Source organism: Oryx dammah, unplaced genomic scaffold, assembly GCF_014754425.2.
Source record: "Oryx dammah isolate SB20612 unplaced genomic scaffold, SCBI_Odam_1.1 HiC_scaffold_16, whole genome shotgun sequence".
Taxonomy (NCBI): Eukaryota; Metazoa; Chordata; class Mammalia; order Artiodactyla; family Bovidae; genus Oryx; species Oryx dammah.
The window spans coordinates 41,940,982-41,966,315 of record NW_024070200.1 but is presented as its reverse complement, the minus strand read 5'-3'; the positions used below and the strand labels follow the sequence as shown (position 1 = coordinate 41,966,315).

Below are 25,334 nucleotides of genomic sequence, written 5' to 3'. Positions count from 1 at the left end.
TGATCATATTTGAGGGCAGCTGGCTTAGCAAGTGAAGAATACTGGTCATGGATTCAAAAGACGTGAATTTGCAGTTTCTCTCTGCTGTTGACCTGCTTTGTGAGCCAGGAGAATTCAGTTCAATACAGGAGTCCTTTCCCTTCCGCTGTCAGTAGCTCCAGGCAGAGCCGAATAAACTAAAATAAGTTGTCCGTGCATGCATGCTCAGTCATGTCCAACTCTTCTGAGACCCCAGGGACTGTACCCTCCAGGCTCCTCTGTCCATGGGATGCTCCTCTATTAATGGCAAGAATACTGTAGTAGGGTGCCATTTCCTATGCCAGAGAATCTTCCCTACCCAGGGATCTGACCCGAGTCTCTTACTATCCTGCATTGGCAGGCAGGTTCTTTACCACTAGCGTCACCTGGGAAGCCCTGACTTACCTGAATGGTCCACAATTTAAAGATGGTTTGTACCGGACTATAGCAAAAATGGTTGGCAGCATGCATAGGAAGAGCATAAACAGAAGCATTGCCAAGTAGAAATTGTTGGATCTGCAAAGAAAACAAGTGCCAGGTGTTGAGTTCATTCCCTGGCCAGCTGCCACTGATGCAAAGTATCACCCCACCTCTCCTGCCCCCCAAAACAACAACACAGAAACTGTAGCCCTAACTCTTTGCAAACAGAAAAATATCCTCCTCCCATTACTGCTAAGGAAAGGGTCTGTCACAGGGTCACAGGCAACTTAGCAAACTAGAAATGGATACTCCAAGGAAATTAGTGATCACCCAGCCCAACCTGCTCATCTACTAATCACTTGCTGAGCACCTGTCCACCTCAAAACAAGAGAGGGGTGACCCCATGGCCATCACACGGTAAACCTAATTCATGGAAAAAATCTTAGAACTTTTGTCCCACCCACCTAAGTACTCAAGTAGTAATTCCCTCTCCAGTCCCCAGCCTTGAGCTTGTCCCCTATGTCTGAGGATGGTGTGCTCCTTCATTGTGGTTCTTAACTCTCTCACTTGGATGTGTCTCTCAGCCTTTCATCCGCCCTGCTCCTAGCTGCTCAGGGTGAAAAATAGTCCCTGCCTGATTAAGCCCTGGGCCCTGGGTCCTAAGTTAATATCTGAAAGCTCGGCCACTCAGGCTTCCCCTGAGGACAGTGCAGGTCTGTTTGGTGTTTTTAGGACTGTAAACAGTCCTGAAAGAGAATGAATGATCTGTCCACCTACAGATTTTCAGATAGCACGCTCTCTCTAATGAAATAGACTGATTAGAAGAGGAAAGAAGATATCAGGCCACTTAGAATGTAGTAAGTAGGTGAGTGTTAATCTGTGAAGCCTTTCTCTATTTATGTGTACACATTCTTTATGCATGCATACTAAGTCGCTTCAATCATGTCGGACTCTGTGAAACCCTATGGACCATAGCCCACCAGGCTCCTCTGTCTATGGGATTTCCCAGGCAAGAATACTGGAGTGGGTTACAGTGCCCTGCTCCAGGGGATCTTCCCAACCCAGGGATCGAACTTGTGTCTCTTATGTCTTCTGCATTGGCTGGCAGGTTCTTTACCACTAGCGCCATGCAGGAAGCCCACACATTTTATATAAAATGTATATACACATATAAATATGTATATGTATATATAGGAGGTGAGAAAGTTCAGACGGTAAAGAATCTGTCTTCAGTGCAGAAGACCTGGGTTCAATCTGAGTTGGGAAGATGCCCTGGAGAAGGGCATGGCAACCCACTCCAGTATTCTTGCCTGGAGAACTCCATGGACAGAGGAGCCTGGCAGGCTACAGTCCATGGGGAGTCGGCCATGACTGAGTGACTGACACTAGATGATGGTTAAACTTCAGGAAGAAGTTGTAAAGAAAGTGTCATGAGCTTAAAGAAGAGTCGTGATTCCGTCCAAGGTCGGGGTGGAGGGGAGCAGTGGGCACTGGCAATGGCTTCAGGGAGGAAATGCAAATGGAGGGTGAACAAGTTTTTGACAGGCAGAGAGCTGGGGAGACCCCCATGGATAAGGCAAGCGTGGTTGATGTGAATTCTCTCCACCCACTGACCTGGAGGCCCGGAAGACTTGCTGGTGCGGCGCATTGCAGGTCAGTACGGCCCAGCTGCGCAGGTACATGAGCCCAATGAGTTTGAGGACGTTGAAGGCAGGCAGACATGGGGAGAAGAAGGCTCCCATCCTGAAACCGCAAGGGGAGGCCAGTTAGCTTCTGTTCTCCTCGGGTCTGCCTTGGTTCTGAGAATTCGAGATGTGTACTCTGTGCTTAAATAACTGAGGAAGCCCCTGGAGATCTGAGATCCAAAACCGCCACCTTCTGGGAGTAAGTCTAGTCACTTCTGCGGATGAGCTGAGAGCCTATTTTAAAATAGCCTCTTAAGAACAAACCAGAAAGGACTTCACTGGTGGTCCAGTGGTTAAGACTGCAAGCTCCCAATGTAGAGGGCACAGGTTCCATTCCTGGTTGGGGAACTAAGAGCCCACATGCTGCACAGCATAGCCTAAAAGAAATTCTCTTGACAGGAATGCTAAGTGTCTTTTCACAGTTAACAAAGGAAAGACCCTCTTCTGGTCAAGATACGAAGAGTGGATAACTATGATTCTGGGTAGGCTCTAGATTTTGCCTATCTATGGTGAGGGCTAGGGCTTCCCTGGTGTCTCCTGCCTGCAATGGAGGAGATGCAGGATATGTGGGTTCAATCCCTGGGTCAGGAAGACCCCCTGGAGGAGGCATGGCAACCCACTCCAGTATTCTTGCCTGGAGAATCCCATGGCCTGGTTGGGACACAACTGAAGCGACTAAGCGTCTAACCATGCATGGTGAGGGCTACATTAATCAGTTATTGACTTTCAGTTTCCATCAACATATGTGCAGCACAGCTACTTTTGTTGCACCTTGGGCTCAGCATCCTCACACATTTTGGCCCATTTAACCTTCTGCAATCATAGAGGAGGAGTAGGGACCTCTCTGGTGGTCCAGTGGTTAAGAATCTGCCTTCCACTGTAGGGGACACGAGTTCAATCCCTGGTTGGGAAACTAAGATCCCACATGCTAAGTGACAACTAAGCCCTCATGCTGCAATTAGAGAGAAGACCACACATAGCAATGAAGACCCAACACAGTCAAAAATAAAAATAAATAAACATATTAATATAAAAATAAAATAAAAGGAGGGGTTAGTATCCAAAGTTGGGGCTGGGAAAATTAGGTACTTTTCTCAAAGACTAATAATAAAAGGGTGACCTATATCAACCAAATTGAGTGCTTTTGGGAACGACAGGCCCGGGATAAAATACCAGGGAAAGAGAGATACAATTACCCTACAAATAACTGCCAAATAGGGAATGAAACCTAGATCTTCTGACTTAAGGCTAATCTGCTTGTACTAGATGCTCATTCAATACAATACTTGTCAAATTTGGATTTAGCAGCAAAAAGATAAATATAGATACAAGGATAGGTTTGATAAGTAAAACTCTAAGAAAAAACTTTTGGTTTCTCACATCAGGCAAAAAGATCACTGTCTATGTGATGTGAGGCAAGACACTTAGCTTCTCTTTTCTTTAGTTTCTTCATATTAAAATGGAGAAGAAAATATTAATTACCTCGTAGGGTCTCTATAAGGATTTAACCAATTATTATAGGTTAAAAAAAAAAGCACCCGATATCCAGCAAATGTTAAATAAATGTGATGTATAATTTTTTTCTGCTCTGTATTTTTTTAATACACTCTTTCTAACACCGCACACAAAGATAAACTCAAAATGGATTAAAGATCTAAATGTAAGACCAGAAACTATAAAACTCCTAGAGGAGAACATAGGCAAAACACTCTCCGACATAAACCACAGCAGGATCCTCTATGATCCACCTCCCAGAATTCTGGAAATAAAAGCAAAAATAAACAAATGGGACCTAATTAAAATTAAAAGCTTCTGCACAACAAAGGAAAATATAAGCAAAGTGAAAAGACAGCCTTCCGAATGGGAGAAAATAATAGCAAATGAAGCAACTGACAAACAACTAATCTCAAACGTATACAAGCAACTCCTGCAGATCAATTCCAGAAAAATAAACGACCCAATCAAAAAATGGGCCAAAGAACTAAATAGACATTTCTCCAAGGAAGACATACAGATGGCTAACAAACACATGAAAAGATGCTCAACATCACTCATTATTAGAGAAATGCAAATCAAAACCACAATGAGGTACCACTTCACACCAGTCAGAATGTCTGCGATCCAAAAATCTGCAAGCAATAAATGCTGGAGAGGGTGTGGAGAGAAGGGAACCCTACTACACTGTTGGTGGGAATGCAAACTAGTACAGCCACTATGGAGAACAGTGTGGAGATTCCTTAAAAAATTGCAAATAGAACTGCCTTATGACCCAGCAATCCCACTGCTGGGCATACACACTGAGGAAACCAGAATTGAAAGAGACACATGTACCCCAATGTTCATCGCAGCACTGTTTATAATAGCCAGGACATGGAAACAACCTAGATGTCCATCAGCAAATGAATGGATAAGAAAGCTGTGGTACATATACACAATGGAGTATTACTCAGCCGTTAAAAAGAATACATTTGAATCAGTTCTGATGAGATGGATGAAACTGGAGCCGATTATACAGAGTGAAGTAAGCCAGAAAGAAAAACACCAATACAGTATACTAACACATACATATGGAATTTAGAAAGATGGCAATGATGACCCTGTATGCAGGACAGCAAAAAAGACAGAGATGTGTATAGCGGACTTTTGAACTCAGAGGGAGAGGGAGAGGGTGAGATGATTTGGGAGAATGGCATTGAAACATGTATAATATCATGTAAGAATCGAATCTCCAGTCTATGTCTGATGCAGGACACGGCATGCTTGGGGCTGGTACATGGGGATGACCCAGAGAGATGTTGTGGGGAGGGGAGTGGGAGGGGGGTTCATGTTTGGGAACGCATGTACACCCATGGTGGATTCATGTCAATGTATGGCAAAACCAATACAGAATTGTAAAGTAAAATAAAAAAAATAAAAAACAAAAAAAAAAGAGAGAGAAAATACAGAGCAGAAAAAAAAAAGAAAAAAAAAAGCACCCGATATCCAGCAAATGTTAAATAAATGTGATGTATTATTTTAATACTATATTTATGAAAATATTTTTCAAATTAAGTGGACTATAAGAACACAGAATTAATTTTTTTCTTGCAATGATATCTTTTTAAAAAAATATTTATTTGGCTGCACCGGGTGTTAGTTGTGACACTCAGGATCTAGTTCTCTGACCAGAGATTGAGTCCAGGCACCCTGCATTGGGAGCTTGGAGTCATAGCCGCCAGACCATCAGGGAAGTCCCAAGAACACAGAATTTGTATAAAGGAGTATTACTTGATTCTCCATTTCCCCTGCATTTTACTGCATGATGATGAAGAGATTGTGTCTTGTGAATGTATGGAACATTCAGGCACTTATTCCTTTTCTTTGTTTGCTTGTATTTTAACAGAGAGCACTTTAGGGGGTCCAGGAGGGAAAGCCAGAGGTGGAGGAATGATTAAGGAGCTCTCCGCCATGCCCCCAGGGACACACTCATCCATGTGGACCAGATGGTTCCCTTCTAGCTTTTAGCATCTTTATGAACATGACTGCCATGGCTGGGAGTTGCCCTGGGTGAGCAGCCTTCCCCTAGGATGGGTCTGTCTATCCGGAGGACGGATGGTCGTGCACCTGGGCTTAGTGAAAAGATGAAACAAGAGGACTTCCCTGGTGGCACAGTGGGTAAAAATCCACCTGTCAATGCAGGGGACACAGGTTCAGTCCGGGAAGGTCCTGTGTCCCTGTTTGGTCCAGGAGGATCCCACATGCTTTGGAGCAACTAAGCCCATGCACTGCAACTACTGAATCTGGGCTGTGCTCCACAGCAAGAGAAGCCACCGCAACGAAAAGCCCATGTACCTCAATAAAGAGTAGCCCCACTCGCTGCAACTAGAGAAAGGCTGCACAAAGCAACCAAGACCCAGTAGAGCCAATAAAGAAATAAATATTCTCAAAAAAATATGAAAGGAGAGTGGGGAGCTGAGGGCAGGCTCCCCGCTGTGACACAGCTACTGAAGGAAGTCGTCCTGAGGGTCAGCAGCCACTCCTCCTAGCCTGCCCCCGCCACCAGCCCCGCCACCAGCCCCACCTTCCCCAACAGTTTATTCTACTGGGTCTTGGTTCTTGTGCAGTTTTGTTTGCTTATTTGTTTTGCAGGGACTGATAGTGGTCTAAAAATGGACTATTTCCTTCATCATTCCTTTCCACAAAATGCTTCAAAAACCATGACTAAAATGACTATTCATATGAAATCCTTCAGTCATAAACTGTTTATGTCCTTTCCTAATTCTTATGACTGTGTTTACTATGGTCACGCCCCATCCAGTCGAAGTAAATTAAAATCTCAGGCCAGATTAGATGTGAGTACAGGCAGGAAGCAGCTTTGGTACATACCAAATCATTCCTTGGTTGTAGACTAAATGTAACACGTTCTCTGCAATTTTGAATTCCCCGTATTCAGGCTACAAGGGAAAATGAACTTCTGCATTAAAAAACATTCCAAAGTTCTTTGCGTAAACCGGTTCATTATAATGACATGCATAGAATTCTTTGCTCCCATCGTCTGTGTGGCCATCCCAGAAAATAGTGAATGGGGAAAAAAAAAAGAAATGGAAACTTAGTTTTGTACATCTTTTCTCTCATCCCTCACGTTTTTTCTCTCAGCCATGTCAGTTTCCCAGCCTGGCCATCAGGAAAGGGTGGATCCAGCAGCATCTTACTTACAAACTTGCTCTCCAGGTCCCAGCACCAGTAGTCACTTAAGTACCGAACGAAAAGTCCTCGGAAGAAGTCTATGAGCAGAATGCTGGCCACGGTGAAGAGCATGTCGATGATGGACAGCTTCAGCATCTCCTGAAACACAATGCATCCTTGTCCGCCACCATGCCGAGCCCTCCCCATAGCCACCGTCTCATCAGGATCCTCCCGTCTCTGTTCATTTCCATGACTTGAGCCACTGGTCCCCCTCCAATGGTGACTTCATTTTTGGCACACAATGGGCACTCAATAAATATTTGTTCATCTGGGGACTTCCCTGGTGGTCCAGTGGTATAGACTTCACCTTCCAATGCAGGGAGGCCAGGTTTGATCCTTGGTTGGGGAGCTAAGATCCTACATGCCTTGGGGCCAGAAAACCAAAACATAGATCAGAACCAATACTGTAAAACATAAAACAAATTCAATAAAGACTAAAAAATTGTGCATGTGCGTGTTCAGTCATGTCCGACTCTTTACAACCCCATGAACTGTAACCTGCCAGGCTCCTCTGTCCATGGAATTTCCAGGCAGGAATACTGGAGTGGGTTGCCATCTCCTCTAGGGGATTTTCTCAACCCAAGGATGGAAGCTGTGTTTCCCACCTTGACAGGCTGATTCTTTACCCCTGGGCCACCTGGGAAGCCCAAAAGTGGGAAGACTAAAAAATGGTCCACATAAAAAAAAATCTTTTAAAAAAATTTGTTCATTTGAATTTTTATATTTGAGGCCACATTACACCAAACCAGGAAAAAAAAATCTATGATTCAGAGCCATTTAGTAGGAGACCACTTGAGGCATGATTATGGGATAATATCTAGGGAGTAAGATTCTCTGTGCAAGACAATAGAGCAAATATGAAAGGCAGATGGATTCACAGCACAGAGTTTGGAGCAGATGCCTGCATTTGGGGCATCACTCTGCTTTTATGTGCGTGCATGTCAGTCATGTTCAACTCTTTGTGACCCCATGGACTATAGCCCACCAGGTTCCTCTCTCCATGGGATTTTCCAGGCAAGAATACTGGAGTGAGTCACCATTTCCTCCTACAGGGGATCTTCCTGATCCAGGGATCAAACCCACATCTCCTGTGTCTCCTGCATTGCAGGATTCTTTACCGCTAAGCCATCAAGGAAGCCCCTTAACTATCTGTCATGTGGGTAAGTTACTTAACCTCTTGTGCTTCAGTTTCTTCATTTCTGGTTCTAAGGCTGATAACAATAAAATTATAGACTAAGCACTTACAACAGGGCCAAGCACATGGTTAATACTGCAGGAGTCTTTACACTGATTGTTATTATTTGTTTTGAGACCCGGGCAATCTTAAACCTCCAATAAACTTATTTTCCTTTTCTATAAAAGAGGCATAATGGCAGTCAGAGAGTTGCTAGAGTCAAGTGATGAAATCGACTCAAAAGGGTTTTATAAAGGACAGCAACCGACCTGTCCAACGTAGGTCTCCCAGCATTGGTCTTGTGGACTCCGGGTGGAAACCGTGGTCTTGTTGAATCCTGAGAGAGGTGAGATGTAAGTTGGAATATTGGCCTCTTCCGAGGCCCACGTGCTGTTTCTCCTGAGCCCTATTCCAGGCCCAAGTGTGGACCATCTGTCTTCTCCGGGGGCTGCCCTAGTGGCAAAGAGGGTGGTAGAATCTATCCAGTGACTTGTGCTATTTTGGGGAGTGGCTTCCTGCAGAGAGAGGGAAGGAAGAAAAGAGGTTGCTCAGTTACAGTTAGTTCCCAACATGTGAACGAGTTCAGTTCTGAGATTGTGTTCATAAGTCCAACAAAGTCAGCCCAGGTACCCAACAAACACAATCTGCTGTATAGTACTGTAGGGTCATAGTTTTATAATACTTTTCACCCAAATAATACATAAAAAGCAGACCCCCCAAAATAAAGAAAACATTTTTATTCTTACAGTACAGGACCTTGAAAAGTACAGTAGTACAGTTACAATTTAGCTAGCACACAGTAGCACGTTCACATCTTTGAAAGTATGCAACTTGAAGGTTCATATGTAGGAGATTTACTGTATTTGTAAGTAACAATCTATCATGAACACCAAGGGTATCACTGCAATGCTTGGGAATAATCTCTTTCTGTATCTCTGTTTCTGTCTCCATCTCTCTGTCTCTCTCACTCTCCCACTCTCTCTAGCTTGGTTGATAACCACTTGACTAGAAAGGGTCCAGGAATGAACACTGTAATGAATAGTGTTTATTGGTCACTAGTAAGTGTCAGAAGTGGAGAAGGAAATGGCAACCCACTCCAGTACTCTTGCCTAGAAAATTCCATGGATGGAGGAGCCTGGTGGCCTACAGTCCATGGGGTCACAAGGAGTCTGACATGACTGAAGGACTTCACGAGTGTCAGAGGCTGTCCTAGGTTATAGCCTGTTCTATTTCTCATTTTCACGAGAGCGTCAGGTAAGAATGATTATTCCACGTGATAGATAAGATAGATGTGATAGATGAGGTGAGTGCTCCGTACTAGGAATGGATGTGATAGATGAGATGCAGCTCAGCTAGAAAAAATAAGATGCTAGTAGGTGGCAAGTGGGGACCCAGTCTTTGCAAGCCCTTATGCAGAACCATTACTCCCCATGGCCTCTGCTGTCTTACAAGCCGCAGGATTTGATGTTAGTCAGGTATGGCTTATATAAACAACCCTGAAAAACCTCCTCTTCCCTGCCTCACCTCCCCCTGCCGTTTGGGATATTCTCACAGGTGGATCAGGTTTAACATGAACTACAAACCTACCCTAGGCTAAGAGTGTATCCCCTGGTGGGTATTGGGAGGGGGGCTGTTCTGAACTGTTCTCCATAGGATGTTTATATTCTCCTGATTTTCTGAGTGGGTCACATGGCCTGCAGTTCTCCCGGGATCATTTTCCAGAGCTGTTGATGGCCTTTCCTGGTGGAATTTCAGCAGAGTCAGGAAACCCAGATTCTCATTCTAGCACTTATCAGTGACTAGCCATCAATTCTGGCCTCAGTTTTCTATCTTGGAAATGGGACTACTTTCCCCATCCTTATGTTGAGAAGACCACAACTGAATTGAATTTCCACCATGAAGAATGGAGTGCAAGCACAAGCAGTAATGCTGACAATACTGACGATGGCCCTGTACGTGTGCGTATGTGTGCATGTGTGTGATTGTGTGCATGTGTGTATATATATATGTTTATGTGTATATGTGTGCATGTGTGTATGTGTGTCTCTCTGTGTACTTGTGTATATATGTGTACATGTGTTTGTGTGCATATGTATGTATATTTGCATACATGCTGCATGCTAAGTCACTTCAGTAATGTACAACTTTTTGCAACCCTATGGACTGTAGCCCACCAGGATCCTCTGTCCAAGGAATTCTCCAGGCAAGAATACTGGAGTGGGTTGCCATTTCCTCCTCCAGGGGATCTTCACAACCCAGGGATTCACCTGCACCTCTTCCGTCTCTTGCATTGGCAGGCAGGTTCTTTACCACTAGCGCCACCTAGGAAGCCCAATGTGTGTGTGTGTATACGTATATATGCATGTGTGCGCGCACACATGTATGTGTATATATGTATGCATGCATGCGTGTGTGTGCACGCACGTGTATATATGTATGCACGCGTGTATATATGTATGCATGCGTGCATGTGCGTGCACACACACGTGTATGCATATATATGCACGTGTGCATGTGCGTGTATGTGCATGCACACACGTGTATGTGTATATATGTATGCACGTGTGTGTGTGCACACACGTGTATGTGTATAAATGTATGCACGTGTGCGTGTGCATGCACACACATGTGTGTATGAGTAAGTGTATGCATGTGTGTGTGCATGTGCATATGTGTGTGTAAATGTTTGTGTGTGTGTATGTGTATATGTGAGCATGTGCCTGTGTGTGGTATGGGGGAGGCAGTGGGCAGCTGGGCAAGTTCCCAGGGCAGAGCACTCACCTCAATGCTCATGCTGTTAACTTTGTCCAGGAGGGCGATGATCAGACTGTAGAGGTTCCCCAGATAGAGTACAAGGACCCTGAAAGCCACAAACCCACCTTGAATGAGAAGACCACCACACAAAATCCATGCTTCTGTCTGATCCATGCTTCTGCCATGATTCTGGAGTGACTACCATGCTTAGGCTAAGACAGTGGTTGGTTTTCACCCTTGGTTTCCTTCAGAATCAGGAAGGATTTTGTAAAAAAAAAAAAAAAGTAGCCTGAACTCATGAGGGGCAAGTCTATTGATGCCTCTGTTTCTCTAGTTTTGAACAAGAACGAGGCCAATCTGCGTACTAGGAATGCAATCATAGTATTGCTTCTCCCTGGTGTGTACCTGTGAGGAAGCTGCTGCAGAATGCGCTCCTCTCTCTTGGGGTCACAGAGGAGGTGCTGAGCGCAGCACAGAGGCAAGGGTTCGAGCCTGGGGGCTGGGACCACCCCTCCCCACAGAGCCACCCTGGATGAGGGGTTTCCACATACCATCCCCTGATCTTTCAAGTGTTGTTTTTCTATCTTTGAAATGACAATTGGACTTCTGTTGGACTTCAAGGCTGGCAAACAACAGCCTTTTAGCCAAATCCTACCCTCTTCTATTTCTAGAAATAAAGCTGTAAGAAACACAGCCACACCCCCATAGATGCTGTATGGTCCATGGTCACTTCCCTACTATGACCTCAGAATGGAGCCTTCATAGCCCTTCATAGTCTCTCTTCAGAGACTTCGTAGACCAGCACGATCAAAAAGATGTACTTGGTCCTTTACAGAAAATATTTGCCGACTCCTGAAAGAGAGTCATTCTTCCCAAAGTGATCTGGGGAAAATTTGTTCTGTAGAATGTGATCCAGTGTTACAAGAGGAAATACAATCAAAGCACTGGAAGGCCCAGAGAGATGGGAGACAAGTAAGCCAGGTTCTAATATCCCTGCCCTCTGCGACCATCACCCTAACAGAACCTCCCCTAAAGCTGCACGTCTACTGACAAAGAGGCTGCTCCAGGGAGAAGATGGGCATTTCTCAGTAAGACAGTGCTGAAGCCAGCGCTGGCAATGGAATACGGGTTCAGGAGGCTGTCCCCTCTGGCCTCCCCTGTCCCCAGTCTGCAGTGGCCCTCATCTGCATCCACCACCTGCTGGACACCCACTGACCATCCTGACACAGTCTCTATGGGTCTGTGCTTTGGGGAATTCTGAGTAAAGCATTATGTTCTTCTCACATCTGGAAAGACAGCAAGAGTCTCTCACCTCTTGTGGTCAATCCACCGAGGTACTCAAAATGTGGGCAAAACAGGGCAGCCTTTCCTTCATCTTCTGGTCCTCTTTCTCTCGCATCTGCTTTTTCTGCCCGTTTTCCCCTCTTCTCATCCTCTCCATCCCTCCCTCCCTCCCTCCTCTTTTCATCTTGTTCTCATCACCACCCTTTCATCCATCTCTTCCATTCAGTCCTCCTGGTCCTTCCTCTCCAGCCCCTTCCTCTCTCCCTACCTCCTCTTCCCCCTCCTTCCCATCATTCAACCCCTGGGCCTAAGATGCTCCACAGGGCTAGTCTTGTGCTAAGGTTGGCGGAGTGGGGCAAAGCAAGCCCTGGCTCTTGAGAGACTGAGTTCCCACGGTGGGTGGCCAGACAGTGGACCCATAAGGAAACCTGCCAGCACGGTGGCTGTACCTTGCCAGCTGGAAGCGCAGTGTGGTTCGTGGGTGGTACATCTCCAAGGCGGCAATAAGGTCGAAGGCCGATGGTGCCAGCATGGTGACGAGGGAGACCACCACACTCACCTACCAAGAGAAAGCATGCCCCACCGAGCTCCTCCAAGGGCCTCCACCCCTGAATCTCAGCCTTATCACCTGACAGTTGATTTCATAGCCTAATGTTTGGTAGGGGAGAGGGGTATTCAGAGGATCGTGCAGTTCTTACATGGAAAACCTCCCCCAAATCTTAGTTAATTAGCTGTTTGACAAGGCCACTTTGCCATGGGTTTATTCTTTCCAGTGGTGGCGGTGGTAGTTTAGTTGCTAAGTCCTGTTCGACTCTTTGCAACCCCAGGGACTCTAGCCCACCAGACTCCTCTGTCCATGGGATTCTTCAGGCAAGAATACTGGAGTGGGTTGTCATTTCCTTCTCCAGGGGATCTTCCCAAGCCAGGGATCCAATCCACGTCTCCTGCATTGCAGGCAGATTCTTTACCAACTGAGCCTCCAGGGAAGCCCTGTTCTTTCCAGGAACTTTCCTTAAACTGAAGACACTCACACATGCCGTTTGGGATTCACTGGTGTTTTGGTCACCTTCTTCAATTACCATCTTATTCTATTTATACTTTCCTTACCTTGGATGGAAGAACAAATTAAGTGTAGCTGTTAAGAACAGACAAGGAAAGTCTGAGAGGTAATAAATATTCTTTCTGCACAGGCAAGATTTAGAGCATTACTTTTGAATGACTCCTGTTTCTCTGTATTTATGGCAAGTGAAAACAGAGGCTTAGCTGGTACATGAGGCTTAGCAAGTGAAAGCAGAGGCTTAGCTGATGTGAGCTAAAGAAGAAATAATTTCTGAATTTATCTTTCAAAAATTTATCTACCTATCCACACACAAGCACATATTTTTATAACCCACTTAATTGACATAAAATACAAAGGTATGAGAAGAGACTCTGTAATGCAGTCTCAGATTCTCAAAAATTATTGTACATTGAGGATGAATGTATTGCCTGCACACTTTGTTTTTAATCATTTTCATAGAAGTGGTCTGAGAGGTGGCATTTGTGCTACTTCTGCCATTCAAATATTTACAGGTAAATCAAACTTTCAGGACCAGAGTCTTACAATAATTAGTAAGAATTATAAAACTGTTTATAACCTTCCCCTTGGTAATCTTCTATTTGTGGGAATAGTCACATAGATGGAGGGGAAAGGACTTTTACAAAATGAGCCATTGGTGTGAGGCTATTTTGGGAAGCATCACTGTGACTTAGAAATACAGAGGGACTTCCCTGGTGGTCCAATAGTTAAGAATACACCTTCCAATGCAGGGGATGCAGGTTCGATCCCTGGTCGGGGAACTAAGATCCCACATGCCTCAGGGCAATTAAACCCACATGCTGCAACAAGAGAAGCCTGCACACTGCAGCGAAGATCCAGCACAGGCAAAATATAGAAATATGGAAACCACCTAAATGTTCAACAATCCCCACGTGGTCAACTTCGACACATGCAATGGAAGACAATGCAATTGCTAATGCAAATCCTGGTGAAGTCAGTTTCTGGAAGCATGCATATAAAGAAACACAAAGCCAAGAAAGCAAAGCACAGTCAGCAGTGCAACTCCAAGGGAAAGAATGTACAGATCTTGAGGGTGGTTTTGAATCAAAACCTTCCTCATTAAGACCAGGGATATCATTCAGCCAAGCCTGAGTGTTGTCACTCTGGTTCCCAGCCCTTGTGATCCATGCTCTAGAATAAGAGGACTACAGTTTTTCCATGGAGATACTTCCAGTGAATCCCCTTAAGAAACACCACAGAAGGGACTTCCTGGTGGTCCAGTGGCTAAGACTCTGCACTCCCAGTACAGAGGGCATGGGCTTCATCCCTGGTTGAGGAACTAGATCCCACATACTGCAACTAAGACCTGGTGCAAATTAATTAATTCATTAAAAATAAAAAATAAGAAACACCCAGGAAACAGAGGAGGGTCTGCCACTGTGTGTGGGTACCTCGTTCTTCTCCCAGAGTGTCAGCTCCTTCTTGGACTGCGCCAGCTTCTGGGACCGGTCCACCACGAAGTAGATGAGATAGATGCTCCCAGCAAGTGAGACAAGCACCAGGATGTTGGCAACGACCCGCAGACAGATGGTCACTGCCCTGCAGGGAGAGGCAGGTATGGGGACAGTACGCTGGGCTCCGCACAGGGCGCCCAAATGCATGTCTTCCTCACATTTTGACAGAATCAGGAGGATTCAGGATTTGTGTGTGGGAGAGAAATGAGAACTGGGCTTTCTGCTGATTTGTTTGCTTGTAATAATGAATCACCGAATGAGACATTTTTGAATGAGAATGTGTTCAGGATGGCTGCAGCTTTCACATTTGAGGGAACATCAAAATCACCTGTGAGGTTTGCTCTGTGAGACATGCTAAGAATGTGGAGTCTTGGGTCTCACTCTCAGGGATGTTAATTCTGTCAATCAAGGTGGGCATTGGAGGGACCTGCATTTGCAGCACCTTGCAGGTAATCCTCACGTGGGTGGTGCTGTCTGCCCCCTGAGAACACAGATGGAGTCCCATCCTTTCATTTCATAGCTGAAGAAGCAGTGGCCCCAAAGAGTCAAGGGCATTTTGGGGTCATAGAAATTAATGACAAAGAGAGGGCCATTTTCTGACACCCTATGGAGAGTCCATCCCCCCATAACAACTGCTTCCTCTCAGGGGCTGGTGTTTCCTCAACTCCCCAGGTCTCCAGCATCCCCTGGACAGGCTTTCTGCATCGCAGGAACTAACTATGAGCTTAAACCACCAGTGAGGATGGACCTAGAGACTGCCATTCAAAGTGAGGTAAGTCAGACAGAGGAAAACAAACACAGCACAATTATCACTCATATGTGGAATTTAGAAAAATGGTAGAGATGACTTATTTGCAAAGCAGAAAGAGAGGCTGATGTAGAAAACAAATGCATAGACCCCAAGGGGGTGGGATGAATTGGGAGGTTGGGATCAACATATAAACACTGCTCTGTATACCAGTGAATCCTAAAGGAAATCAACCCTGAATATTCATTGGAAGGACTGATGCTGAAGCTAAAGCTCCAATACTTTCAACACCTGATTCAAAGAGCCAAATCATTGCAGAGACCCTGATGCTGGGAAAGATCGAGGGCAGAAGGAGAAGGGGATGACAGAGGATAAGATGGTTAGATAGGATCACCAACTCAATGGACATGAATCTGAGCCAACTCCAGAAGATAGTAAAGGACAGGGGAGCCTGACGTGCTACAGACCATTGGGTCACAAAGAGTCAGACATGACTGAGCAACTAAACACTCAACAGGGAACTACATCCCGCATGCCGCAACTAAGACATGTCACAGCCAAATAAATAAATAGTAAATATTCTTAGAGAGAAAAATTATAGGGTTCCCACATACCACACTACGAGGTGGATAGATTTTAAGAAAAAAGAACGGCCTGACGTTGTATGAAAATGAGATAGACTCTGGTGATTTTGGCACCAAATTAAAACAGCTCATCAATGACTCTAGTATGGGGAGTTTATCATACATACAGGTTTTTGCTTTTCTTCTTTTCCTGTTCTTCCAGTATAGCCTCCTTTAAAGAAAGACACATACAGTATTGAAAGCTTAGTATTATCATTAATCACAAATTTTTACAAATAGTTTATGAGAGAAATGACTTATCCAGTATTTTGAATCATAAATTCAATGCCTAGACTTCATTCTATAAGACTCTGTTGATATCAGCACTTTGTATAATAATAGATTTAAAATGGCAACTGGAGAGTGGAAAAAAGAAATGGAGAAGTAAATTACTGAGATCTTCAAAATGATCTAAATCATTTTTTCTCAGAAGCAGGCACCATTTAGCTGTAATGTTGTTGTTCAGGAGCTCTGTCTCTGAATGCTTTTTACTGTCTTATCTTCGAAGTCAACACTAAGAGCTTGTATCTCCCACATAGATGTATTTATTCATTTACAAGTTATACGCATGCAACATGGTAGTAATCCATTATGCAAATTAACACAGATACACACATGGAAATTTTAGAAGGATGACATTTTTTTTAAAGTTCCAGTGTTTTCCTCCTGTACACCGTCAGATTGTTTGGGGCATGGGGGGGACACATCATGTCTCATGATGTTGGAGACCGTGGCTGCCTTGGTCTGAGCACCGTGGGAACGGGACCATGCTGACCCCCAGCAGAGGGCCAGCAGCTCTTGCTATAAGGCTGTGGTCTGCAGAGCCCTGACTCCTGGCAGCCTGGACAGGCTCCCTAACTCACCCTGATGCTGTTCACGATGGCTGCAGTTTTGCTCTCGGCCGCCTCTGGGTTTCCAATGAGGTAATCCCAAGCACAGAACACCCGCCAGCAGAAGGTGTAGTTTTCATTGGAAGCACTGGCGAGGCTCGTGCGAGAGTTCTTAGCCATCCTGCACAAGAGGACCAGAGAAAACCATAATTCATAAAAGACACATGCACCCAAATGTTCATTGCAGCACCATTCACAATAGCCAGCACCTGGAAGCAACCTAAACATCCACCAACAGAGGAATAGATGAATATGTGGTGTGTATTAACAATGGAGTATTACTCAACCATAAAAGTAATAATAATGCCTTTTGCAGTAACATGGATGCAACTGGAGATCCTCATACTAAGTGAAGTAGGTCAGATAAAGACAAATATCATATGATATCACTTATAATTCTCCAAGCCAGGCTTCAGCAATACGTGAACCGTGAGCTTCCTGATGTTCAAGCTGGTTTTAGAAAAGGCAGAGGAACCAGAGATCAAATTGCCAACATCCGCTGGATCATGGAAAAAGCAAGAGAGTTCCAGAAAAACATCTATTTCTGCTTTACTGACTATGCCAAAGCCTTTGACTGTGTGGATCACAAGAAACTGTGGAAAATTCTGAAAGAGATGGGAATACCAGACCACCTGACCTGCCTCTTGAGAAACCTATATGCAGGTCAGAAAGCAACAGTTAAAACTGGACATGGAACAACAGACTGGTTCCAAATAGGAAAAGGAGTACGTCAAGGCTGTATATCGTCACCCTGCTTATTTAACTTATATGCAGAGTACATCATGAGAAATGCTGGGCTGGAAGAAGCACAAGCTGGAATCAAGATTGCCGAGAGAAATATCAGTAACCTCAGATGCAGATGACACTGCCCTTATGGCAGAAAGTGAAGAGGAACTAAAAAGCCTCTTGATGAAAATGAAAGAGGAGAGTGAAAAAGTTGGCTTAAAGCTCAACATTCAGAAAATGAAGATCATGGCATCTGGTCCCATCACTTCATGGGAAATAGATGGGGAAACAGTGTCAGACTTTATTTTGGGGGCCTCCAAAATCACTGCAGATGGTGACTGCAGCCATGAAATTAAAAGACGCTTACTCCTTGAAAGGAAAGTTATGACCAACCTAGATAGCATATTCATAAGAAGAGACATTACCTTGCCAACAAAGGTCCATCTAGTCAAGGCTATGGTTTTTCCAGTGGTCATGTATGGATGTAAGAGTTGGACTGTGAAAAAAGCTGAGCACCAAAGAATTGATGCTTTTGAACTGTGATGTTGGAGAAGACCCTTGAGAGTCCCTTGGACTGCAAGGAGACCTAACCAGTCCATTCTAAAGGAGATCAGTCCTGGGTGTTCTTTGGAAGGAATGATGCTAAAGCTGAAACTCCAGTACTTTGGCCACCTCACGTGAAGAGTTGACTCATTGGAAAAGACTCTGATGCTGGGAAGGATTAGGGACAGGAGGAGAAGGGGACGACAGAGGATGAGATGGCTGGATGGCATCACCGACTCAATGGATGTGAGTTTGAACTCCAGGAGTTGGTGATGGACAGGGAGGCCTGGCATGCTGTGATTCATGGGGTCGCAAAGAGTCAGACACGACTGAGCGACTGAACTGAACTGAACTGAATATGTGGAATCTTAAAAAACAAAAAATCTACAAATGAACTTAACTACAAAACCAAAGCAGAGTTAAGATATATAACATAAATTTATGGTTACTGGGGGTGGGATAAGGGTGGGGGAGGGATAAACTGGAACATTGGGATTGACACATACATATTGCTATATATAAAACAGATAATTAACAAGGATCTGCTGTTTAGCACAGGGAATGCTACTCAATTCTCTGTAATGGCCTGTGTTCTAAGAGTGAACATATGTATATGTAAGCTTCCCCCAGGTGGCGCTAGTGGTAAAGAATCCACTTGCCAACGCAGGAGATACAAGAGATGTGGGTTCAATCTCTGGGTAAGAAAGATCCCCTGGAGTAGGAAGTGGCAACCCACTCCAGTATTCTTACCTGGAGAAGTCCATGGACAGAGGAGCCTGGTGGGTCAGAGAGTCGGACAGGACTGAGCGACTGAGCACATGAGCACACATGTATAGGCATAACTGATTCACTTTGCCATACACCTTAAACTTACACAATACTGAAAAGTCAACTAAACACTAATTACAATTTTAATTAATTAAAAATTTAACAAAAAGACCAGAGAGGGTCATGCAAGAACAGTGTTGGGAGCAGGCTCAGCCACTGGGGGCCGCTGCAAGTCTATGCGGAGCAAGGAGCCCCATCTATGTCTGGACAGGCAGAGCCCTGGCTGGGTTCAGCCCCGCTTGTGGCTTGTGTCCTCAACCACCTGCTTTGAACAGTGTGAAAATAGCACATTCTTGGGTGAGTCCATTGCATAAGCTCTCCCATCACTGGTGATCAGGAGGTCCCTGTAGGTATGTGGACTCACTGCACGTGTGCAGCTGTGATTGTGAAACAAAATTCTTTACTTTGAACTAAATCAGTTCTCCTTGGAGCCCCTGCCCGATGAAGCAACTACCCCATCAAGTGGAAGCCTGTCAGATACCTCTTATACAGGACTTTGCATTAGATGTAAGGCAGGAGTCGCAATTCTGTCCTCAGGAGAAAGTCCTCCTGTTCTTCAGGCCAGCGGTCCCCAACTCCTGGGCCACGTGCCAGTACTGGTCCGTGGCCTGTTAGGAACCGGGCGGCACAGGGCAGCAAACGAAGCTTCATCTGTACTTCAGCCGCTCCCCATCCTGCTCTCATTACCGCTAGATGGGACCATCTAGTTTCAGGAAAACAAGCTCAGGGCTCCCAGAGTGTGCATTATGGCGAGGTATACAATTATTTCATATCACAATGTAATAATAATAAAAATAAAATGCACAATAAATGTAACGTGCTTGAATTATCCCCAAACCATCCCCTACCCTGTCCATGGAAAAATGGTTTTCCGTGAAACTGGTCCCCAGTGCCAAAAAAGCCCGCTGCTCTAGAGCTTCTCTCCTCTTAGAAGCTTTTCCCTTTCTGTCAGATACCTGCTCCAGAGTTGACAGCAATTTGTCTCTTAAACTCTTAACATCCAGCAAAGGGTTCGTGTTGTAGGTGGGGTCTTGAGGCCCCCCAGAGGCTAAGCTGGAAAGCTCCCTGTGAACTTTCGGTCCTCAAGTCACTCTGCATCCCCCTGTATGTGAGTATGTATGCTCAGTCTCTCAGTTGTGTCTGACTCTCTGCAGCCCCATGGACTATAGCTCACTAGGTTCCTCTGTCCATGGAATTTATCCAAGCAAGAATACTGGAGTGGGCTTCCATTTCCTTCTCCAGCGGACCTTCTCAACCCAGAGATGGAACTTACGTCTCTTGCTTCTTTTGCTGGCAGGCAGATTCTTTACCACTAGCACCACCTGCTGTTTTTTCTGTTTTATAATAATTTAATTATAACCATAATTATAAACATAACCATACATATCAATAAACATATTTCAACAATATTCTTATTGGCTGATTTTTATCATGTTCCTGTTTTTCTTTAACTTTTTATTTCTTATTGGGGTTTTGGACTGCAAGGAGATCAAATCAGTCAATCCTAAAGGAAATCAGTCCTGAATATTCACTGGAAGGACTGATGCTAAAGCTGAAACTCCAACACTTTGGCCACCTGAGGCAAAGAACTGACTCATTGGAAAAGACCCTGATGCTGGGAAAGATTGAGGGCAGGAAGAGAAGGGGACGACAGAGGATGAGATGGTTGGATGGCATCACTGACTTGATGGATACGAGTTTGAGCACGCTCCGGGAGTTGGTGATGGATGGAAAGCCTGGTGTGGTGCAGTCCATGGGGTTGAAAAGAGTTGGACATTAACTGAATTGATAGCAGATTAACAATGTTGTGATAGTTTCAGGTGCAGAGTGAAGGGACTCAATCATACATATACATGTACCCATTTTTGTGTGAACCCTTAAGGTCCTCAAGTCACTGTGCATCTCCCGAGGTTTTGTCTGCTTGATGATAACGATGATGATGACTGTTTCATCTTTTTTTATCCTAATCCCTTCTACCTGAACTCTGCTATGATGACGCAAGGGGCAGAGTGATGAAGACAAGCTGGTGTGTACACAGGATCAGAGCTTCCCTGGTGGCACTAGTGATAAAGAATCCGCATGCCAATGCAGGAGGCACAGGTTCAATCCTTGGATTGAAAGATGCCCTGGAGGAGGGAATGGCAACCCCCTCCATTCATGCCTGGAAAATTACATGGACAGAGTAACCTGGTGGGCTACAGGTCATACAGTTGTTGCAGAGTCAGATAGGACTGAGCAAGGACGCCACGCCTAATCTGTAACATGGGCAGATGTATGCCCTGACTTTGCAGGGTTAGTGACAAGATGAAATGAGATCATCCACAGCATTTTGGCATGGATTTTGGGGAACTGAACAGACATACTTTTTTAAGAGGATGATGAAGCTGTAAGCAAACACCGCCATCCCCACCAGGAAATAGGCCAAGGGCAGCCGGTAGCCAGCTCTCCCGATCCGTCTCTCCCTGCCGTAGTAGCCATAGAAGAGGACTGAGTACTGGAGGTAACCCTGCAGAAAGAGCACTCGGTATCATTTCTGACTCCCAGGTTCTAGAACATTCACAACCCCCTCCCACCTCGAGACAAGAGTGTGGCTGGGCCTGAAACTCACCCCCAGGGACCAAACGGTGTCCAGATCTTGGGCAGATGCAATATGCTCCTTGGGGATGGTCTTGCTGGCTGTGCTTCCAAACGGTTGGCCTGCAATGAGCTGGTGACAGAGGAAAGGCGATCACGCAGTCCTCTGGGTGGGAAGGGACCAGAAGAAAAGGGGCCACTGATCTCCATGCACCTGTGAAGATGCTGCACCTACAAGACTCTTAGGAAGTGGATTCTGCTTGATACTTGTCTATGAGGAATTCATCATGAGTGGTCAAACATTCATTTGCCTGACTGGGGCCAGTTTGAGTGTACTCTCTAGGCTGGACATGGCTTCTAAGAGAGGATGTTTGAAGCCACTGGGTTTCTATAATGGCATAGGAAATGGTCCCATTTGCTTTGCAAAGATAAAGTTTAGTTGAGAAATGGATTTTACTTTAACACAATGTCTGCACACTGGCCATAAGCCAAATCCAGCCTAACACTTCCTTTTGTGTGGCCCAAGAGCTAAAGAAGGTTTGAGTGGTGGTGGTTTAGTGGCTAAGTCATATCCAACTCTTTGTGACCCCATGGATTATAGACCCCCAGGCTCCTCTGCCTGTGGGATTTTCTAGGCAAGAATGCTGGAGTAGGTTGCCATTTTCTTCTCTGGAGGATCTTCCCAACCCAGGGATCAACCCCATATCTACTGCTTGACAGTTGGATTCTTTACCACTGAACTACTTGGGGAGACCATTGCACATTTTTAAATGGTTGGAAAAAAATGCAAAATTGCTTCCCAGGTGGCTCAGATGGTAAAGAATCTGTCTGCTATACAGGAGACCTGGGTTCAATCCCTGGGTCGGGAAGATCCCCTGGAGAAGGGAATGGCTACCCACTCCAGTATTCTTGCCTGGAGAATCCCACGGACAGAGGAGTCTGGGGGCTACAATCCATGGGGTTGCAAAGAGTCAGACACAACTGAGTGACTCAGCACTCATAAATAAAATTTTATCAGAACGCAGCCACACTTACTAGTGATCTAGGGCTTATTAGTCACTTTTGTATGATGTAGCAGATTTAAGAAGCCCACAAAGACTGAAATATTTACTATCTGGCCCTTTACTGAAAAAAGTTCACTGAGCCCTGTTTGGACACAGAGATTATCCTTCCCATGAGGATAATGAGGGTGCCTGTCTTATGCTACAGCTCTAAACATCTCTTCTTTATAACAAATGGCACTTTAAACTCTCCTGATATAGTTCTTACCTCTGGAAGAACAATAAAAGCACCTGTCATAATCGTGAGCACAATATTGATCCCAAATAACCATCTCAAGAATATGAAATAAGAGGCAACACCAGATCCAAAATGACCTAAAGAAAGACAAGGTAAGGAGCACAGTTTAAAGAAAATCCTCCCAGTGCAAGAAGGTCTCTGTAAAGCAACACTGATTTTTTTTTTCTTATGTCAGCAGGACATAGCCTAAGAATGCCATAATGTCCCTGTCAGGGTGTTGACCCATGATGATCATTCAGAAGGATTAACACATTCCTTAATATCTACCAATTACACACATACATCCTTAATCCCTAATGTCATACTTTCCCCTCATGTCATATGGATCTAAAATGCTTTTTATCAGATTTACATTTCACCTACGTTCAAAAATATCAGCCTCTTTTGAGGATTTAAAAGATTTCTTTTTCATTTTGCATAGTTTGGAAAATTCCAAGGATATTGTAAGGATTCTTTTGTCTTAATTTCAAAAGAAATAACAGTGTGTTAGATGTTAACATTAGGGAAAAGTGGTCAAAGGGGTTATAAGAATTCTCCTAGCCACTTTTCCATACATCTAAACTTATTCTGAAATTAAAAGGGTGGTTAAAAACAAATTTCTGGGACTTCCCTGATGGTCTAGTGGTTAAGACTCCCTGCTTCCACTGCAGGTGGCCCAGCGGAAGGTGGTAGGTGGCAGGTGGACCACTCCCTGGTCCTGGAACTGAGGTTCCCACATGCCCCACAGCGTGGCCAAAAAATGACTAAAAGTAAATTTCTATTGAGAAAACAAGGGGGCTTAGAGGAAGTTGGATGGGGATGTAGGTGACACTTCTGATGACTTCCTGGAGCAGGTGTACTGGTATCATACTTTGGAAAAGTAGTATCTTGAAATTTTATTTCAAATCTAGCTTATGTTTCATAATAAGTAGTAAAACACAAAACATCACAAAGAAAGCCAAAAAAAGTCACCTACTCCAAGGCTACTAAATTAAAATCACTACTAGAATTACTTTCTAGTAAATTTTTAGTGGAACCATCCATTCTCATCCTATATGTGTATTTTTTCGTATAAAACTGTCATGTCTCTACACATCTAGGGTTAACAATCTATAATGAGCATTTTCTCATATGAAATATTTCCCTATAAAATGAATTTTATTGTTCCATCCAATTAATGTTACATAGTTTATTTAACTTAAACCCCACTCCCTGACTCTTTGGAAGTGTCTAACTTTTCACTAGGTAGAGTATTTGCTAGCATAAATGATTCTGCAGAAATCAGTTTCTAAGGTCAGATTTCCTAGAAGCAGAGCCTGAGAAAAGGGCTGAGCTAACATGATATATATCCCAAAGAAAGGCAATGCCAAAGAATGTTCAAACTACCACACAATTTCACTCATCTCACATGCTAGCAAAGTAATGCTCAAAATTCTCCAAGCCAGGCTTCAAAAGTATATGAACCACGAAATTCCAGATGTTCAAACTGGATTTAGAAAAGGCGGAGGAACCAGAGATCAAATTGCCAACATCTGTTCGATAATTGAAAAAGCAAGAGAGTTCCAGAAAACCATCTACTTCTGCTTTATTGACTATGCCAAAGCCTTTGACTGTGTGGATCACAAGAAACTGTGGAAAATTCTTAAAGAGATGGAAATACCAGACCACCTGACCTGACTCCTGAGAAACCGTATGCAGGTCAGGAAGCAACAGTTAGAACTGGACATGAAACAACAGATTGGCTCCAAATCGGGAAAGGAGTACGTCAAGGCTGTATATTATCACCCTGCTTATTTAACTTATATGCAGAGTTTAATATGTGAAGTGCTGGGCTGGATGAAGCACAAACTGGAGTCAAGATAACCGGGAAAAATATCAATAACCTCAGATATGCAGATGACACCACCCTTATGGCAGAAAGAGAAGAAATAAGAGCCTCTTGACAAAAGCGAAAGAGGAGGGTGAAAAGTTGGCTTAAAACTCAACATTCACAAAACTAAGATAATGGCATCTGGTTCCATCACTTCATGGCAAATAGATGGGGAAACAGTGAAAGATTTTTTTTTTTTACTCCAAAATCACTGCAGATGGTGACTGCTGCCATGAAATTAAAAGAGGCTTGCTCCTTGGAAGAAAAGCTATGACCAACCTAGACAGCATATTAAAAAGCAGAGATATTACTTTACCAACAAAGGTCCGTCTAGTCAAGGCTATGGTTTTTCCAGTGGTCATGTATGGATGTGAGAGTTGGACTATAAGGAAAGCTGAGCATGAAGAGTTGATGTTTTGAACTGTAGTGTTGGAGAAGACTCTTGAGAGTCCCTCGGACTGCAAAGAGATCCAACAGTCTATCCTAAAGGATATCAGTCCTGAATGTTCATTGGAAAGACTGATGCTAAAGCTGAAACTCCAATACTTTGGCCACCTGATGGGAAGAACTGGCTCATTGGAAAAGACCTTGATGCTGGGAAAGATTGAAGGCAGAAGGAGAAGGGGATGACAGAAGATGAG

General features: G+C 44.3%; 1 protein-coding gene across 1 annotated transcript in view; it reads right to left on the bottom strand.

Annotated features, from left to right (window-relative positions):
• Positions 1–25,334, bottom strand: part of TMC3 (transmembrane channel like 3) — a 58,885-nt gene that overhangs the window by 14,075 nt on the left and 19,476 nt on the right. The window contains exons 5-17 of the mRNA XM_040257401.1: positions 22,815–22,921; positions 21,580–21,678; positions 21,335–21,477; positions 16,848–16,995; positions 16,113–16,156; positions 14,551–14,698; positions 12,510–12,619; positions 10,804–10,882; positions 8,292–8,537; positions 6,819–6,947; positions 6,489–6,556; positions 2,053–2,181; positions 424–534 (exon numbers count right to left, since the gene is read on the bottom strand). Of these exons, the coding sequence (XP_040113335.1) occupies positions 424–534; positions 2,053–2,181; positions 6,489–6,556; positions 6,819–6,947; positions 8,292–8,537; positions 10,804–10,882; positions 12,510–12,619; positions 14,551–14,698; positions 16,113–16,156; positions 16,848–16,995; positions 21,335–21,477; positions 21,580–21,678; positions 22,815–22,921 (1,561 nt within the window). The remainder of the gene's footprint in view (positions 1–423; positions 535–2,052; positions 2,182–6,488; positions 6,557–6,818; positions 6,948–8,291; positions 8,538–10,803; positions 10,883–12,509; positions 12,620–14,550; positions 14,699–16,112; positions 16,157–16,847; positions 16,996–21,334; positions 21,478–21,579; positions 21,679–22,814; positions 22,922–25,334) is intronic.